Source organism: Accipiter gentilis, chromosome 8 (assembly GCF_929443795.1).
Source record: "Accipiter gentilis chromosome 8, bAccGen1.1, whole genome shotgun sequence".
NCBI lineage: Eukaryota > Metazoa > Chordata > Aves > Accipitriformes > Accipitridae > Astur > Astur gentilis.
The window spans coordinates 42971632-42985846 of record NC_064887.1 but is presented as its reverse complement, the minus strand read 5'-3'; the positions used below and the strand labels follow the sequence as shown (position 1 = coordinate 42985846).

Genomic DNA, 14215 nt, shown 5'->3' with positions numbered 1-14215 from the left:
CACAGATCTGGCTTGCTGCTGCGCATGGTGTGCCGGCACACTGCGTACACTTGCTACAGCTTGTACATGGCTGATCAGCATGGGCAGTAGTTGTGGAAGATTGGGAAATAAAGATAAGAAATCTGGCAGGTCTTCAGTAGGGCCAAGCTTCTGCTCGAATGATTAAGGTCGCTGTGACAACTGCGCATTCCTGGTAAGTTAAGACACCCATCCCTTCAGTTTCTCCCTGTTGTGGCAGCGCTGCTGGGTCTTGGCTCTGGGCTGGCACAAGCTGGAGCTGCTGAGTTGGTTTTTCTGAATCGCCAGAGACTGGAGCACCACGGAGCTGAAGCTGGGCTGCCCGTGTCGCTGCTGGGTATTTTTTATAGAAGGAGAGGTTTGTGGGGAGGCTGCTGGAGGGTGGAGGCATTTTCAGAATCACTTTTTGTTCCAAGTGTATGTAGTACAACATCCTTTCGGCACTGACAGTGACCTGTCAGCAGGGCGAGTGGGCAGGCTTTCCGCTATTGCTGATCCGGTCTTTAAAGCTAATCTGATACTACAGCAATCCCGAAGTACTTCATTGATGTCATGTTGGCAAAAGTTTTATTCGTTTATTTCAACACAGTGGCCTCAGTCTTCCTGAGCCCCTTCTCTTGATAACTGTTCCTCAATAGGTGCTTTTGCTCTGCTCTGTTTTGGTGATTTTTTTTTAACATTGTTGTAAGTCACGCACTATTCCTTGTGCCCTGCTGCTGGGAGCAGCAGGCAGGGGTCAGTTCTGCAGGAACCCAGCGAGCCACTTAGCGCAGTCCTCCTTCTTGCCATCATTAGCTACAAAGCGGGGATTTAGTCTTCAGAAACCGAATCAAACAGGCGGCTGCTGCGGCATGCCCAGAAGGTCGCCAAAGTTGGACTCTTCTAGATCAAAGTGTAAGTTGCCGGTGCCGGCCATGCAAACGCTGTGCCAGCTGCCCGGCTGGCGTGAACACGCGGGTGGCTGAGCACAAGTCCCGTGGTGAGCGTGGCACAAGGATGCATCGTGAAATCGCCCGCCCAGGGAGAGGCAAAGGTGTCCGTGCTTGTTTGCCCCGAGCGGCTGTTGCAAGAGCTGGGAGACTGGAGCGACGCTTGTAGAGGGTTTGGTGTTTGGGAAGATCGGAAGGTTATTGTGTCATCACCCCAAATTATCTGGTTTCACCCCCCCCCCCCTTCTTTTTACAGGGTGTCATGCTGCTTTTTGTACATCTCCCTGTACAAATGGGGCTGGTGGGTGGTTTCTCGGCTGCAAAGCCCCATCTCATTACATCTCAACCTCCCTTGCTCTCAGGTGCGCTCCCTTCGCTGTAGGCTGAACGAGCGCTGCCTAACGAGCCTTTCCTCATCAGTGACAAGCCACCTCGGTGCTGACGAGGCACATGGGGTGCGTTCCGAGTTCCTCCCGCACGGAGGAACGACGAACAAGCCCAGGGCAAAGTGCAGGACGGCCGATTCGGCTCCCGGACTCTGAAGCAAGAGGGCAAAAGAGTGACGTGACACAGTGGCGCGTTTGGGAAGGCTTCGTGAGGAGGGGGGAAAGGTTGAGCGGCTGTGTTGGGGGGGTGTCTGCTAAGTACTGTGGAAGTTTCTAAGTGCCGTCCCAGCTCTGGATCACTGAGGCAGGTCTCTCCCCGGGCTGGGGGAGAGATAAATGCCTGTGTTTTGAGCAGAGAGCGTGAGAGGAGGAGGTCGGGGGAATGCTGGGCTCCCAGCTGGATGCAGAGACCTTGAAACTCCTGCTCTCTGCTCAGTTCAATTCATTATTAAAGGTGGGGATGAAGTGTTGGCTTTCATGTGCTGCGCTCCTTCTCTTTTCCTCTTACAGAGCTGAAGAGGTGTGTCTTCCTGGTTCTTTTAAGTACTTAAGGTTTCCAGAATGAATTGGAAAAGAAAAAACACCCAGTCCCCAAGCTTTCAAAGCCTCTTCTGGAGTGCTTTTATCCTTCCCCTGCAGCCCTCAGCACCATTTCTCAAGGCAGCCCTTGAGTGCAGAGACCAGCACGGACCCTCGTGGGGAGACGGAGACGCATGTGTTCAGCTGCTGCCTGCTTCCCCCCCCCTCCCCCCCCAGGACCCCCTGGCCTTCCTCCCGGGTGGATCGGGCGCTTTAAGGGCGCTGCCTGTTTGCCGGCAGCGGGGCCAAAGTCCGTGGGCTCCGGCAGCCAAGCCGGGGATGCAGCTCCCCGCCGTGCCGGGCGCACTCGCCCCCTCCTTGCTCGCCATCCCCATAGCCTTCGGCATCAACGGCGCGACCACCTTGGCAGAGTGAGTGCGGGCCTGGGACAAAGCTTGGGGACCGGGATGCTGCTGTCGGGCACAGGGCATGGTGCTGGGTCCTGTCCTCTTCTGGTCCTGGATGCTGGGTCCAGTCTGGGACTGGGGTGGGGGGAGCATCCAGTCTGGCCCAGGACAAGGCTCTGTCCAAGGATGCTGGGAGCTATCCCACCCAGGACAGGCCACCGGGTCCCATCCGGACCTGGAGAGGGGGGAGTGTTGTCCAAGGCAGGGGGCTGGCTCTGTCCTGGGCCTGGGGTCCAGCCCGGGGCAGGGGGCTCAGTCCAGGTGCTTCTGCCCTGGCTGAGCCCGTGGAAAAGCCGCTGCAGGCTGGGACTTTGCCGATGTGTTTCATAGTTGCCTTTAAGACATTTTAAATCCCATTATCAGTGAACAGACCAGCAGCATTGCTTAGGCTCATTGCATAACACGGGGTGTAACGGGGCTCACCGACAGCCCCGTTGCTGTTAGGGTTAGGGTTAGGTTAGGGTGCTCAGACCCTCCCTGATTTATGAGCATCCTCTCCAGCCACCTGGCCCCAGCGCAGCCGCCCCAGGCCAGAGGGACAGGACCCCCGACACTGGGTGTCCCCCCCATATTTGTCCATACTTCCATGGGTGCTGGGGACTTCTCCGAGCCCCGTCTCCCCCTCCCAGACCAACCCCCCCAGCAACTCGCCCGCTGGCATGTCCCAGCACGGCCGATGCCACCCCTCCACGCCGGCCTCGTCATCGCCACCGTCGCGCTGCCTGATAACAGCCCCGCTTTCGGTTTTACCGCTGAGTGACACCCCCGCGATGCCCCAACCCTGCCGCGTTCTGGCCGCTCGGCACGTCCCCGGCCGGCCATCACCCTCGTGTCGGGGCGTTTGGTACCAGCTGCCAGCCAGGGTCGGCTCCCTGGGGACCCGGCCGGAGCCCCCACCGCTTCCTTACATGCTTTATTGCTCTTCTGTGTAAAACCATGCTCTGGCTGGTTACTTTTCTCTTATTTCTAGTCTCACACCCCAGGACCTGCCAGCTGTGGGGTTTTCCTCTTGTGTTCTTTCATCACTTTACTGCACTTTCTACCCTTTCATTCCTGCCAGACCCCTTCACCCTCCTTTTCTCATTTGTTATATATTGCTTTTTATAGCTAATTTTTGCTTTTGCCCTACCAGCGGGAAGCGCTTTTAGCCAAACTTCTCTTAATTGCTGAGCCGGGGCTTTCCTGGCCACCTGATAAGCTTTACTTAAAGATCTCCTGATTTTCATTCCCATCTTTTCGGTCTCCTCTTTCCCTTCCATCCCACGTGGCACCGCACCGTCACAGCCCAGATCTCCGGGATCCATCACCATGAAATCCGCAGCCCTTCTTGCGTGATGTGGCACCGGCTAAAAACCATCTGTAGCTGTGGGGAGCACAGACCCCTCCAGCCAGCCCCCCAAACTGAAGCCCGTAACAGTATTATTCTTCTGCCCAGGCGTTGCGGGGGGCTGTGGAGGGGGTACGTCCCCCTGTTTCTTAATTAGCCCCCGCTGCAGGACGAGCGGTGGTGGCCTCAGAGACCCTCAGCCTGGCAGGGTGAGCTGGGTGCCCTGAGCGCGGCACCCCAAGGTGCTGGTACGTGTTGGTGTGTCTTGAGCCCCATCACAGGCACGATCACGTCTTATGGTGGAGCCCAGCGTTGCGCTACTCCACCGCAGCATCCGTATTTGAATTTTGAATTAATCATTCTCTGGGAGTAATTGGTTGTGTAGTAATTAATTATACACTAGTAATAATGCACTTAGGTGGTGACACTTCAATTATTTGATTGTTTTGAAGTTTTTTCAAGAGCATCTGTGTTGGTTCGGATGCTTAGGGCACGCGGTGAGGACAAGCTCAGCTTCGCGGTGCTGCCGTGACACCCATCCTGTCCCTGGGCACGGGGTCCTGCGCTCCCCGGCCGCTGTCCCTGTCCCTGGAAGAGCAATTCCACCTGCACAAGGCAATCACGAGCCGGGTGTTGCCGCGGCCTCCTATAAATGAGACCCGAGCTGTTCTCAGCCGGGTGACCCTGGGGCAGGGGACGGCTGGCCTTTCGTCCCTGGTCGGCACGTCCGCCGTGCTGCGCCGAGGAGCGCGCGGGCTGGTAATTGGGTGTTTCTGCAGGATAAGCTATTAACACCGGTGCCTGTGCAGACAGTCAGCCGCGACCTTACTTTTTCTTTTTCTTTGGTAACAGGGTTAAAGGCTGGAGTGAAAAATACCGTAATGTTTTTCCATGTTTCGTAGCTGAAGTATTGGCTGGACCAGAGCTGCAACTCTTCCAGCTGATGCAAGTGCTTCTTGCAGGGGATGCAGCAAGCTCAGGATAGATTTCCCTACAACTTCTTCACTTTCTTAGGACAGGTTTTCAGTATCTGTCTCCTCATTACCGATTTGCTTTATAATCAGTTTCCTGGTCTCTTGTAACAGTGGCCCATGGCCACAGCCTGCAGAGGGAGAGGGAGAACCCCTCTGGGGCTTCTCCCCTGCCCTGACACAGGAGCCTTGGCCGGGCAGCCCCTTCCCCATCCATGCCTGGGTGTCAGACCCAGCCGTCCTCCGGGCTTCGCCTCCCCAGGGTTATTTCAGACCCTGGAGGAGCCGGTTTCCCCCCGCCGAGGATGGGCAGCACCCCATGCCGCAGTGGGACCCCGTCTGTGCTGGGGAGCAGGGGCTGATCCTGCCGTTCTCCCTGCTTCAGCAGAGACCTCTCAAAATCGGTGGGGGCAAAGGGTGTTTCGGCTGGACCGGGGGAAACAGGGCTTTACCTCCCTGGCTCTGCCCGGGTGCTTGAACCCATCTTGCTGTTCTGCAGCAGCCCGCTGGTGCTGATGCTGACAGGGGTGCTGGTGCTCGCCAGCCTCTTCTCCATCATCTTCTTCATAAGCGGAGGGAGCCACTTCCAGGACCCCCTTTTCTGCGGTGAGTCTCCCCCCAGGGTGTGGGGACTGATCCCGTGCGGGGGCAGGGAGCAGAGATCTGGGATTTGGGGAGAGCCGTGGAACCCGCTCAGAGCTGGCTCGCTCTCCCGCAGTGTTTGTGGTGTTCTCCTTCACCTCCATCGTCGACTTGATCATCTCGCTGGAGGAGGATGGCTACATTTCTGGCTTCATGGAGGTCTACATCAGAGAGGTACCACCTCACCCCACCTCGGGCTCTCGCACACCCCGGCCGTGCAACGAGCAGCCCCGTGTCCTCGGGTCAAGCACGGATGCTGCTCCTGCTCCCAAAGCTGCTCCTGCCGCAGAGGGACCACGCACGGAGCAGCCCCGGTTCCCGCGGGATCCCCTGGGGAGGGGGTGCGGAAAAGCGCCTGCCCCAACCCCGTATGATCCGCTTTCTTCCAAACGGGCAGGGCGAGCCCTACCTGCGCACGGCGCACGGCATCATGATCTGTTACTGGGATGGCATCATCCATTACGGGCTCTACCTCGCCATGATCGCGGCCATCGGCCAGAGGTGAGCGGGGATGGCGGCGGAGAGGAGAGCTTGGAGGGGTTCGTGGGGGTGGGAGAGTCCCGAATTTTGTGAGGAGGGGAGCTCCAAGCCTGGCAGAGCTGTCTGATCCCGATGTCTCTGCAGAAAGAGCTACAGGAACCTGGGTCTCTTCTGGCTGGGCTCTCTGATCATGAGCATCGTCGTCTTCCTGCTTGGGAACCTGATAGGTACGGGGGCGCGGAGGGCGGCTCGACGCCACATCCAGCCCTTGCTGATCCCTCCAGGCTGCATCCATCCCCCCAACTGTCTGGCGGGTTTGCTCCAAGGCACTTGTCCCACGGGCAGAGGAGGAAGGTGCTGACCTGGGGGCGAGCAGCAGGTATCGATACTGGGCACTGAGCGCTCTGCCGTGCCTATCCTGTGCCTCTCCTTCCCCAGGGAAATACAGCTCCGACCTCAGCCCTGCCTTCCTCCTCAACCTGCCCTACATCCTCATCCCCATCTGGGCTGGGACGAGGCTATTCCAGCAGCCCAAGGCCCTGCCGTGCCTCAGCCCTGAGAAGGTGAGCTGGGAGCCGGAGCTGGGGCAGGGGCTCTGCAGGGAGCTGCACCGGGGGCCGTCAGCCTTATTCCCCTCCCGGGGCCGGACCACAGGGTGCAGAGCTGAAAATACGGCATTTTCCTTCTCCCAGGTTGCAGAGGAGCAACGCAAGCGCCTGTACCAGCGGCCCCAGGACATGGGGCTGGTCCTGGTCCTGCTCCTCACCGCCGCGTTCACCTTCTTCAGGGGGATGGTGAGTGCTGGGTCCCTGCACAGGGGTACCGGAGAGGGCTGTGGGGGTCCCAGAGCGGCCACGGGGATCCCAAGGAGGGTGCATCTGCCCCACACCCACCTCCCCTCCACTCTCTGCATCCCCAGGTGGTTTTGGACTGTCCCGCCGATTCGTGCTTCGAGTATATCTACCAGCGCGAGCCGTACCTGCGCGACCCCGTCGCCTACCCCAAAGTGCAGGTCAGTGGGGTGGAGGCAGAGCTGGACCCCCCCCCTCCCCGTGCCACCGGGGACAGGGTGACCCTCTCCGTGTCCTCCCCTCCAGATGCTGATCTACATGTTCTACGTCCTCCCCTTCTTCTGCCTCTGCATCTACGGGCTGGTGCTGCCCGGCTGCTCCTGGCTGCCCGACTGGAGCCTGGTGTTTGCCGGTGCCGTCGCGCAGGTGAGGGCTGCCCCGTCCTCCTTCCCCAGGCTCCAGGGGTGGAGGGGGGGGAGGAAAAACAGCGGGACCCCCCGGCTGGGTTTTGGTCCCAGCCAGGAGAAAGCAAGCGGGGGTCCAGGGCTGAGCCTGGGGGGACAGATCCGCGCCCACGGCTGCATGTGGAGCAGTTCCCACCGCCGCCGCCCGATAATTACTTTGGCCTCGGTGGATCTTAATGGAGCCGGGGATTAGTTTGACAGAAATAGGCTGGAGCGAGCCCGAAGGTCTATAGATAGGATGCGCGCCGTAGGCGCGCTCCTGCAAAACACCCTTTGGTGCCGGGTGGGCTACACCGGGCCACCCCATCGCTGCCGACCCCCCCACCCCGTGCCACCTCCTGCTCTGTGTCCCCAGGCTCAGTTCTCCCACCTGGGCTCCTCGCTGCACAACCGTACGCCCTTCCCCTACCAGACCCCTGAAGATGTCTGGTGGAGCTTCTTCATCACCAACGTCCTCTACGCTCTGGGGCCCCAGCTCCTGGCCTACCGCTGCCTGCGCTGCCCTGCCTTCTTCTTGCCCGCCACTCCTGCCAGCCTGCCCGTGGGCAAGAAGCACCAGTGATGTGTCCTGCCTGCCCCGGGGGGGACTGCTGCCCGTCCCCCCCCTCTCCCTGCTGCAACAGCAGCCGCTCTGCGGTGGGACCCGGCTGGCAGAGATATCCCCAGGGATGCTCTCCGGTGTCCCGCTCCTCCGTGTCCCCTAACGCTGTGGGGTCCGCTGGGAGCACCCCGGGGTGCTCCGCGGGGGCATTGCTGCAGCCCTGCCCTTGCCCAGGCACTGGGGGGGGGGGGGGGGGTCTTGCTGGTGGGGGGACCCACAGGAGCTGGGCTTCCCTCCCGGTGGGTCCCTGGGGGCCGTGGGTCCCCATCCTGCCCCGGTATTCCCAGTCACAGCAGAAGGATGCAGAAGCAGGGACCGTGCCAGGAAAACACTGTTTACAAAATAAAGGAGCGAAGGTACGGCTTCTGAACCTGGGTCCGTCACCCCTTGTGCCACCGTACCGGCCCCCCCACATCATCCGCCGGGGCCCTGCCGCTTCCCACCCTCTGCCCGGTGCCCGTGCTGGGAGAAGCTGCCTGATTTTGCCCCCTCCTGCCCTTTTGGGGGTGTAGGGGCTTTTGTGGGGCAGGGGGGGTCTCCTGCTGCCTGCGCTGCCCTTGCCTGCCCTTGCTGGCTCAGGGTCAGGCTGGGGGGGGGGGGGGGGAGCCGGGGAAAGGGGTGCCCACGGGTGGGCAGGGGGGTGCGAGTGGGGGGGGGGTGTGCACACGGGTGGGGGGTGCAGGCAGCAGCTCGGGGCTGCCCTTGCAGGGGCCGGGGTGGGGGGGATTTACCCGGTAAAACTCTTTTTAATCCCGCGGGTTCCCCGCCCGCAGCCCGGGCCGGGGGTACCGGCAGTACCGGGGGTGGGGGGGAAGCCGGGACCGGGGCCGGTCGGGCCGGTGACCTTGGCGAGCCGACGGCCCTGCGCAGCTCCGGGAGCCGGGGCAGGGCCGGGCCGAGCTCCCGGTGCCGCCCCCTGCGCGGAACCGCACCGGCGGCACCGGCGGCACCGGAGCGCTCCTGCGGCCGGGCCCCTCCCGCGGGCCGGTACCGGCGCCCGCGGAGACACGGTGAGTGCGGGGGGGGGGGGGGGAGGCTGCGGCTGCGGCTCTGGGCGAGGGGAACCGGGACGGGACACCCCCCCCCCCCCGCCCCACCCGGGTACCGGGACCCCGGCCGGGAGATGCTCCCGACGGCGGCCCCCGGGCTGCGCCGCCCGTTCCCGGGTACCGGCGGTCCCGCAGCCCCGGGGCTGCCGCCGCAGTGTCCCGCACTGCAACACCGCACCGGCCCCGGGGCCGCCGGTGGGGGTAGAGCCGAGGCTGCCCCGTTCCCCCTGCCCCCGACCGGGCACCGGGACCCCCGGGGAGGCTGTCCCACTCCCCCAACCCCAGGACCGGGACCCCCGGAGAGGGGGGGGGGGGGGCTGCCCCGCTTCCCCTACCCCAGGACCGGGCACCGGGACCCCCGGGGAGGCTGTCCGGCTCCTTCTGCCCCCCCCCGAGCTGGGCATTGGGACCCCCCGAGGCGGCTGCCCTGCTCCCCCTGCCCCACGGCCAAGCCCTGGTTCCCCCTCCCCAGCCCCACGGGGGGGGGGCTGATTCCCACGGGGGGGGGAACACACAAACACCCAGGCTGCCTGGGCTGGGATCTGGGGCATCTCCGAGAACACGGGGTTCAGGAGGGGATCGCAGCCCCCCGGGGGGCAGGGGGGCCTCCGACACACTTTTTTTCCCCAGGGAAGGGGGGGACGTGAAGCAGGGCAGGGAATCGGGGGGCTCCAAGGGGGCTCCGGCAGCCGCAGCCCACTTCCACGCCATCAGTTCAGTTTCCAGATGTGGCAGCGCTGACATAAATAACTCACGAGATCCGGCCCGGCGCGTTTGCCATGAAATATTCATCCCGGCTGTAACTGAGCGGGTGAACCGGAGTTCAGAGCCGGCACAGGCCGGGGGGCACGGGGGGTCCCCGTGGGCCGGGGATGCTCGGTGTGGGGGGGAAGAACATGGGTGACCCAGCGCTGGTGGTCACCCCTGACTCTGCTTGGGGTGGGTGAGGTGGGAGACGGGGTGGGGGGCTTCCCCACAAGGGGTGTCGGTGGGTGACGGCGTCTCCTTCCCCGGCTGGCACGACCCCCGTGGGGCGCGGGTTGGGGATCGGCAGCGATGCCGAGGGGGGGCTGCCGAAGCCGGGGGTCGGGCAGAGTGTGGGTTTGCTCAGAGACCTTCCATCTGCTGCTCTCCTCCCTGGGGGGCCGGCGGGGGCTATAAGGGGCTCTGTTCTCCCCCCAGATGCGTCCCCAAGGCCCCTGGGCCGCCGGCCCGGCAGCTCTGCTGCTCCTCGCCGGCGTCCTCGCCTCCGACGCGCTGCTCAGCACCCGGGGACGGAAGAAGGTGGTCCATGTCATGGGTGAGTGGGGACGGGGGTCTGCAGCGGGGAGCTGGGCTGGACCCCCCTGGAATGGGACGGGGGAGCCGTCCTGCAGCCCTCAGGCTGTTGGGTTTAATATCCGTTAAAACGTGATCACGATCTCTGGGGCATCCATTGTGCGTCCCCTGCCCTGGCCAGGAGCTGCCCAACCCGCCTCAGGGTTTGCAAAGCCCCCAAAAGAGGGAAATTCACCCCAAAGGCTGTCGCCCCACCTGCCCCATGGCCCCAGCCTGCCTTGGCCCCGCCGTGGGTCCTTCCCACGTGCCAGCGCTACCTGGGGTGGAGGCAAGGGCAGGCTTGGGGACAGGGACTCCCCTGAGCTCGGTGTCCCTTGCAGAGGGTGACAGCGGGGCCGTGGTCGTGCAAACGGCCCCGGGGAAGGTGGTGACGCACCGGGGCGGCACCATCATCCTGCCCTGCCGGTACCACTACGACATGTCCGCCCACGACCCGGCCGAGATCCGCCTCAAGTGGACCAAAGTGACGGAGCCGATGGCCTTCGTGGACGTCTTCGTGGCGTTGGGGAAGGCGCGGCGGGCGTTCGGTAGCTACCGCGGCCGCACGGCTCTGCAGGAGGACGGCTTCGGCGATGCCTCGCTCATCATCCGTAACGTCACCCTGCAAGACTACGGCCGCTACGAGTGCGAGGTCACCAACGAGCTCGAGGATGACACCGGCATGGTCAAGCTGGACCTCGAAGGTAGCGGCACGGCTATGCCGGGGACGACGCACAGGGACACCCTGGGTGTTGCCGTGTCCCGTGTGGGATGGCCAGGACACCGTTCCTGGTGCCGCATCCCCAAGCTGGGCTCGGTCCTGCTTTACGGCCGGTTGTTTTTCCTGGCGTGCGCCGTGGTTTATTGCCTCTGTTATTGGCTTTTATTGTTGCTCCAGGTTTACAGGCTGGCAGCTAATAAACGCTGGAGATAGATAGTGGCACGGCCTCGTAAAGCACTGGGGGGGATCGGGCCGTGGCAGCGGTGCTGGTACCGTACGCGGCTCCGAGCCTGCCGGGATGGGCTGCTGTGGCTGAGGATGCCAGGAAAGGGGGAAAACACTTTTTTGGGGGCTCAGGAGGCACAGCAGCACTGCTCCGCCTGGTACGGGCTCGCTCTGAGGATGCCGGGGCTTGGCTGGACCCTGCGTGGGCACCACCGATGTCCCCAGGTCCCAGAGCAGCAGCTCCTGGAGCCCAGGGGTGCCGTGGGGGTCCCTGCAGTTTTGGGGGTTACTGAGCAAAGCCTGGAGCACCCAAAATCCCCGAGCAGAGACGATGGCAGCTTGTCTTCGCTGGACTTTGCCCATCGCGGCCCCTGTTCTCTGCCAGCTCCCGGTGCCTTGCACCGGTGACCCCGTTCGTTGGGTGCAGCTTGGAAAATAAGGTGGGGGAGACCCTCCCCACAGCCCAGCCTTCCTCTCCGTCCCCCCAGGTGTGATCTTCCCCTACCACCCGCGCCTGGGTCGCTACACCCTGAACTTCCACGAGGCGCAGCAGGCGTGCCTGGAGCAGGACGGCATCCTGGCCTCGCACGACCAGCTGCACCAGGCCTGGCTGGAGGGTATGGATTGGTGCAACGCCGGCTGGCTGGAGGACGGCTCGGTGCAGTATCCCATCTCTCGGCCGCGGGAGGAGTGCGGCCGCAAGGACACGCCGGTGGGGGTACGCAACTACGGCTATCGGCACAAGGAGAGCGAGCACTACGACGCCTTCTGCTTCACCTCCAATCTCAACGGTAATGGCAGTAGGGAGGGGAAACTGAGGCACAGAGCACCCAGCGCCCCGTTTTGGCTGGGTGGGGTGGGGGGGGTTCCCATGACGGTCCGGGAAGGTGCTCAGCCCTGACTGAGAGAAGGATGCAGCTGCGTGTGCCCTCCCTGGGCTCTCCGGCACATCAAGAAGGGATTTGGTGCTGGGGACCCCCAGCAAGGACCAGGATCTGGTCCCATCACCTTTGGGGCTGGGACACCTGGTTTTAGCAAAACCCATCTTCCCCGGGCAGGAGCGGGGGACAGAGGTAATTGCAGCAGCAAACGGGCTGGGTGATGGATGAGGCCGGGGCCACGCAAGACAGATGGGAGCCGGGAGGGCTCCCGGGCTGTGTAAATTCCTCCTGGCTGGCAGGGCCGCGCGGGGGGGCTCTGCCGATGTTTATTTAATGGTGGCAGGCAGGATAAATAGCGGGTGTAATCGCCATGAGGAACCATCACCAACCGCTGCCGTGCAGCCCCCATAAATCTGCCCGCACCGCGGCGGTGGCTCCCCAGAGCCCACCCGGCCAGTCGCCTCCTCCAGCCACCCCCCCAAAATGTGTTGGGGGGGTGGGGGGACGTCCACAAGGCTTGCACCGCTCAGCTCCATCCCTGCCCGCATCCCGCCCCGCCGGGTGCCGGTGCCGTGCCGGGTGCAGGATGCTGCAGCTGGGTCCCCATCCCCAACAGCCCCTACTTTGCCCCCCCTCTCCCACCAACCAGGCAAAGTCTACTTCTTGAAGACGTACCGCAAGCTGAGCTACGCCGAGGCGGTACAGGCCTGCAAGAACAACGGGGCGGCCGTGGCCAAAGTGGGCCAGCTCTACGCCGCTTGGAAGATCCAGCTGCTGGACCGCTGCGAAGCCGGCTGGCTGGAAGACGGCAGCATCCGCTACCCCATCGTCAATCCCCGGGCACGCTGCGGGGGCCGGGAGCCCGGCGTGCGCAACCTGGGTTTCCCGGACAAGAAGTACAAGCTTTTTGGGGTTTATTGTTTTAAAAAAGCTGGTGAGGCTGCCCCGGAGAAGGCGCTGGGTGGGGGGCACCCCAATCGTGTGTGAGGCTCACTCTCAATGGGAGCACCCCCAGACTTGGCCGGGGAACCCCCCCCTCCCGCCACGTGCTGGGTTCCCCGGCGTCGCTGCCTTCTGGGGAGCTGCGGGCAGCCCCCGCGTTGGACTGGGAGAGGTGCCCGTGCGATGCCGGTGCGGGCTGCTGTGCCGCGGGCTGCGGACAAAGCCCGGTGACGCTTGGGGAAACTGAGGCAGCGGGAGGGGAATGACTTCAGTAGCCCAGCCAGGAGCCTGCGCTTGGAGCCAGGGCTGGCTCCCCAGCTCGTTGCAGTTCTTGCTTGTCAATCAGCATATTGCATGTGCTAAAGGCCCATCCAGAGCAAAGCAGGCTTGAGCCCCCCGCCGCCCTCGTCCTCACGCCCAGGATCCCCGGCTCCACGCTGTCCCTGGGGCCACGCAGCGCTGAATCCGCAGGGAGGTGCCGCAGGCAACCAGCGTCGTGGGACCAGCACGTCTCTGCAGTGGGGGCTGACCTGCGACGGGCTCCCTTTCCCCTGCCCCCAAAATCCCACCTTGGTCCTGGGCAAGGACTGGGGCCGCTGGGCTTGGCTTCATGCAACATGGGCAGCCGGACGGGGGGGCACCTGCAGCCCCTCCAGCACCCATATGAACCCGCTCGCCACCGGCCACCCCCCAGGGCCGGTGCTGGTACCCGGTGAGCCCGGGGCTGGGGCAGCTCCTTCGCGCTTGGCTTCGTGCAGAAGCGGCCGATGGTGGGAGCGGGGAGATGCTGGGTGGGCACCGTCCCCTGCGCCCACCCGGCCGAGCACCGTCCCGAGGCTTTTTGCAGGCCTGGCGCTCGCGAGCTGGACGTAGATGAAATAAAAGCTTTGGCCGCTTTTCAGAGCTGAGCCAGGCTCTTGCGTGTCCTTCTTCGGTGCCACCCTCGAGGGGCATCTTGGGTGCAAAAGGGACCCCGGGCTGCCCTGCGCCGTGGGGCTGCTCACCCCGACAGCCCTTGTATTCGCTCCCCAGTCAGACCCCCTGGCCCCGCTGGGCAAGTTCGGAGCATCCCAGCTGGAGCATCCCGACAGCATCCCTCTCGGATTTATCGGGGCCAGATCCAAGGGAGCAGCATCAGCAGAGTCACCTTGGGGCATCACAGCGCTGGCAGCAACCGCGGGGACAACAAGGCACCGGTGGGGACCCCGGGGTCCCCCATACTAGAGGGGGCTCGGGGCTTCCTCCATGCCCGGTGCAGCTGAGCACAGACCATCCATCAACTTTACCGCCTGCCAGCATTGACGAAAATAAATAGCTGCTGGGATGTGACCCCCGCCCCGGGAGGGGAGAGTGGGGAGACCGTGCGTGCCGGGGGCCACCGGAGCCCCGGGTGGTGGCCATCAGACACCAAGAGATGGGCAGCTGAGGTGGGGGCCGCAGAGCCCACGGTTAACGCAGGCAGCACCCTGATAAATTCATCAGCAT

General features: G+C 63.5%; 2 protein-coding genes across 4 annotated transcripts in view; both read left to right on the top strand.

Moving 5' to 3' along the window:
* HAPLN4 (hyaluronan and proteoglycan link protein 4) overlaps positions 1 to 13775 on the top strand; it is a 135953-nt gene extending 122178 nt beyond the window's left edge. The window contains exons 1-5 of one of the 2 annotated variants that reach the window (XM_049809119.1): positions 9397 to 9455; positions 9827 to 9944; positions 10303 to 10665; positions 11396 to 11698; positions 12438 to 13775. In XM_049809119.1, coding sequence (XP_049665076.1) covers positions 9827 to 9944; positions 10303 to 10665; positions 11396 to 11698; positions 12438 to 12775 — 1122 coding nt within the window. In that variant the 5' untranslated portion in view covers positions 9397 to 9455 and the 3' untranslated portion in view covers positions 12776 to 13775. Of the gene's footprint in view, positions 1 to 9396; positions 9456 to 9826; positions 9945 to 10302; positions 10666 to 11395; positions 11699 to 12437 lie in introns of those variants that run through there. The other variant, XM_049809118.1, reaches the window with a different exon arrangement.
* On the top strand, positions 2192 to 7635 carry TM6SF2 (transmembrane 6 superfamily member 2). 2 transcript variants are annotated; one of them, XM_049809116.1, is made up of 10 exons: positions 2192 to 2283; positions 5117 to 5223; positions 5336 to 5433; positions 5657 to 5760; positions 5884 to 5966; positions 6178 to 6302; positions 6432 to 6533; positions 6659 to 6751; positions 6837 to 6956; positions 7350 to 7635. In XM_049809116.1, exons 1-10 carry the CDS (start codon positions 2192 to 2194, stop codon positions 7554 to 7556), a joined length of 1131 nt encoding a protein of 376 aa, XP_049665073.1. In that variant the 3' UTR covers positions 7557 to 7635. The 2 variants fall into 2 exon arrangements, with proteins under 2 accessions (XP_049665073.1, XP_049665074.1); XM_049809117.1 differs by lacking the exon at positions 5117 to 5223 and having other exon boundaries at positions 2259 to 2283.
* Positions 13776 to 14215: the final 440 nt, after the last annotated feature.

Excerpts from the sequence above, each read along its gene's own strand:
- TM6SF2 (XM_049809116.1), top strand. The coding sequence starts at position 2,192 with ATGCAGCTCCCCGCCGTGCCGGGCGCACTCGCCCCCTCCTTGCTCGCC. Across the intron at positions 2,284-5,116 it reads GGCGCGACCACCTTGGCAGA|CAGCCCGCTGGTGCTGATGC; the intron begins GTGAGTGCGGGC and ends GCTGTTCTGCAG. Across the intron at positions 6,752-6,836 it reads TCGCCTACCCCAAAGTGCAG|ATGCTGATCTACATGTTCTA; the intron begins GTCAGTGGGGTG and ends CCTCCCCTCCAG.